At 51.3% G+C, this 3,008-nt stretch overlaps 2 protein-coding genes across 4 annotated transcripts in view; one reads left to right on the top strand and one right to left on the bottom strand.

Moving 5' to 3' along the window:
• EIF3A (eukaryotic translation initiation factor 3, subunit A) overlaps positions 1 to 163 on the bottom strand; it is a 35,589-nt gene extending 35,426 nt beyond the window's left edge. For all 3 annotated transcript variants that reach the window (XM_010564691.1, XM_010564693.1, XM_010564692.1), the window contains exon 1: positions 33 to 163. In XM_010564691.1, coding sequence (XP_010562993.1) covers positions 33 to 81 — 49 coding nt within the window. In that variant the 5' untranslated portion in view covers positions 82 to 163. The remainder of the gene's footprint in view (positions 1 to 32) is intronic.
• Positions 83 to 3,008, top strand: part of FAM45A (family with sequence similarity 45, member A) — a 10,352-nt gene continuing 7,426 nt past the window's right edge. The window contains exons 1-2 of the mRNA XM_010564974.1: positions 83 to 273; positions 2,457 to 2,562. Of these exons, the coding sequence (XP_010563276.1) occupies positions 83 to 273; positions 2,457 to 2,562 (297 nt within the window). The remainder of the gene's footprint in view (positions 274 to 2,456; positions 2,563 to 3,008) is intronic.

Genomic DNA, 3,008 nt, shown 5'->3' with positions numbered 1-3,008 from the left:
GGGGGGGGGGGAGGGGGGCGGCCCGCACTGACCGTTCGCCCGCTTCAGGGCATTCTCGGGCCGCTGGAAGTACACCGGCATGATGGCGGCGGCCTCTCCTCACAGGGCGGCGGCAGCGGCGGCGGCTCGCTCCGTGCTCCAGCCAGGCAGCCTGCGAGGCCGGAAAGGGAGGGCGGCCCGTCACCCGCGCGCGCTGACGTCGGCGGAAGCGGAAACCCCTCCCTCCCTCCCGGCGGGGCCGTTGGCGGCGGAGGCGGGGCCGGTGAGGCGATCGTGAGGCGATCGTGAGGCGGCCGGCGGGGAGCCGTGGCTTCAGGCTAACGGCGTGGCTGGTTTCCGCTGTTAGCGCCCAAATGACATCCCGTGCTGTGCCGGGCGTCCCGGCTGGAGGTTCGGGGGCGGAGGGGTGAGGGTGCAGGCACCAGGTTAGGGTCGCCGCAGAGGCAGGGGCCGGTCACAACGGGGTGTCCGGGGGTGGGTGCCGCCAGCCCCGCGTACCCGTCACTTGCGGGCAGTCCCTGGCTTGATCGGAGCCTCGGTGGTGGGTGGCGGTGGCCCTCCAAGTCGGGAAGCCGGCTTGCGGAGCTCCATGAAGCCGTTTGGCTGACAGACTTGAAGCTTTTAGGTTAACTAAGTAGTTCAGTGCAGGAGAACATTTTGGCAAAGAAGTCATCACCGTGTGCTGAGCCTTTGCTCTTTGCAGCTTGTTCAGCCGGTTCAGAAATTGTACTCAGGGGCAGTTATGCAGAAAGGCCCTTCTGTGTGCACGTAGTCACCGTCAGCTGCAGATTTCATTCTTGATCTTAAAAACTTGGGGAACTACTGCAGAGGAACTCACCCGCTCCTCTTAAGAGCAATAGTAATAGCAATGTATTCATACTATTGTACCACTAGTGCCAGTGTATATTTTTCAAAACCACTGATATGAAAATTTCTATTGGCATATGGAGGGACAATAGAAGCTCTATAAAGGTGTGTGAATTACGCACAAAAGTCCTGTAACAGCAGTAGCAAAAGCAGTAGAACAGCAGCAAGTGAACGCGTGACTAACGGGGTATTTTGGAGAAGTACACGCCAGAATAGTGCATCTCCACGTAAGGCATTGAACACAGTATGCTTTTCAGTCTTTCAGCAGAAAGGCACACCTCTGCAGCTAGATCATTGATGACATCATCACTGTAGCTGTGACCCTCTGCAGCCCCGGCTGTCTCACACTTGTTTCTTAAGTATATCCAAGCATAATTTTTCAAAAAATACATAGGGAGGTGGAGAGGAAGTCTGTTTATGATGACTAAAGACAGTCTGTTCTTATCTTTTGAATGTCTGGTTTGGTACATTTCTTTCTGTACACTTTTTGCTTGGTTTCTTTTTGCATACTGTCCATGTTAACCATCTTGCATGGCTACCAGAAAGCTTTATAACTGTTACACAACATATTTAAAAATTTACTTTTAACGTTGGCTTGTAATCAGAGTTTATTGCTAAACAGAAAAATAGTTAAAACTAAGAACAAGACGCAGTCACTGTTTGGAAGCTTTAGCACCATCACTGTATCCCTGTAACACTGATCCCTTTCCACTCTATTGCATGAGCCTCCATTCTAGAGTTAAAAAAAGGGGGAAAAAAAGCAACTTTGCTTTTTCAGGCTCTCTTCACTTGGGAGTGTCTTCATGTCCTTGTGTCCCCGGTCTCCCTTGGAGATCCGGTGAGCGGTATTGTACACAGTGTTCTCCATCAGGCCACACTATTGATTTATATGACGGTATTTTAGTTCGGTCTGTGTTCTGAACTGTCTCTGGCAGCCTAGTTGTTTCCATTTCAAACCACGGTGATACATTCAGTAGAGTCTTCATTAAGCTATTTATAGTGCTGAACAAGTCCTTTTCTTGTCTTCATAAAACTAATTTAAAAGTCTGTCAGATGAGTACCAGAGACACCGCCCAGGTCTGGGTGGCAGCTCCCCAGCATCCGCAGGCTGCCTGTGCCGTGTAGCCGGAGCCAGTGCCAATCCTAAGGCCTTGCAGAGCCTTCCCTGGGGGGCATCTGCACTCTGGCAGGGGACTGCAGGTGCACTACCTGGTATTTATCGCTGTTTTAGAACAGCATTTGCTCTTTGGGAGCCTGCTTCACTTTTTAGAATCTCTCTGAAGTTCCTGAAAGCCCTCCAGGCTTGAATGAATCAGACGATTTTCTGTCGGGAGCAGCTTTTACAGGCTGACTCCGCATGTCTCTTTCTACACGATAGCCAAGTATATTGAAAGTGTGTGCTTTGACTTTATGAAAATCATATGATAGGCTACCCTTTGGTGTGTTCCCTAGCCAGGCGTGATCCTTGACGGGCCTGGCCTCTCTCCCAGGACTGCACGTTTTCTTTTAGCAGTTTCTGGTGCTCCTGTAGTTATCCCAGGTATTTTGAAAGTTTTCTTCTTCCTAATCTGTTTCTTCTTCCTCATCAGCAGCTGCTCTGTGCCATTAGCGGAGTTTGCGCACTATGCCTTCCGTACGTGGTATTCAGGTACCATTGTTCATCCAAACTTGAAAAAGAGATCTTTTAATTCGCCAGTAAACTTGTTGATGCATGGAGTTACTCAGCAATACCTGTTACGCTTTATCAATACTCCTCACCTTACTCAGGCCGCCTTTCAGGCACAAACCAGCCTTTCTGCGTGCTCTGTAGGGAGGTCTGTATTTTAGCCTTTGTTCAGGGGTGCAGCTTCTGGCCGTGACTTCGGGAGGCCGTTGCCAGCAGGGCCACCTCCTTTTGTGTAACACCGCAACGTAAACCGTGCCTTGTGACTTAGAAAGCGAGATAGCGCAGGCAATGAAAAAAGACTATATTTTTTTCAAAAGCCTTTTTTTTTTTCACCCCCCAGTTACCGCTGGAAAGCAGGCTGGCAGATACCACAGAAGGTGTGAGGGAGGCAGCTGGAGCCCCGCCAGGGCGGCCGAGGGCGGGAAAAGAGGAGGGCTGAGGAAATGGCGGCCGGGGGCGGGGCTTGCGGCGGGCG

This window comes from Haliaeetus leucocephalus, unplaced genomic scaffold (assembly GCF_000737465.1).
Source record: "Haliaeetus leucocephalus isolate CR32 unplaced genomic scaffold, Haliaeetus_leucocephalus-4.0 Scaffold184, whole genome shotgun sequence".
Taxonomy (NCBI): domain Eukaryota; kingdom Metazoa; phylum Chordata; class Aves; order Accipitriformes; family Accipitridae; genus Haliaeetus; species Haliaeetus leucocephalus.
Note: the sequence above shows the minus strand (reverse complement) of the source record. Positions and strands in the feature narration are given on the sequence as shown.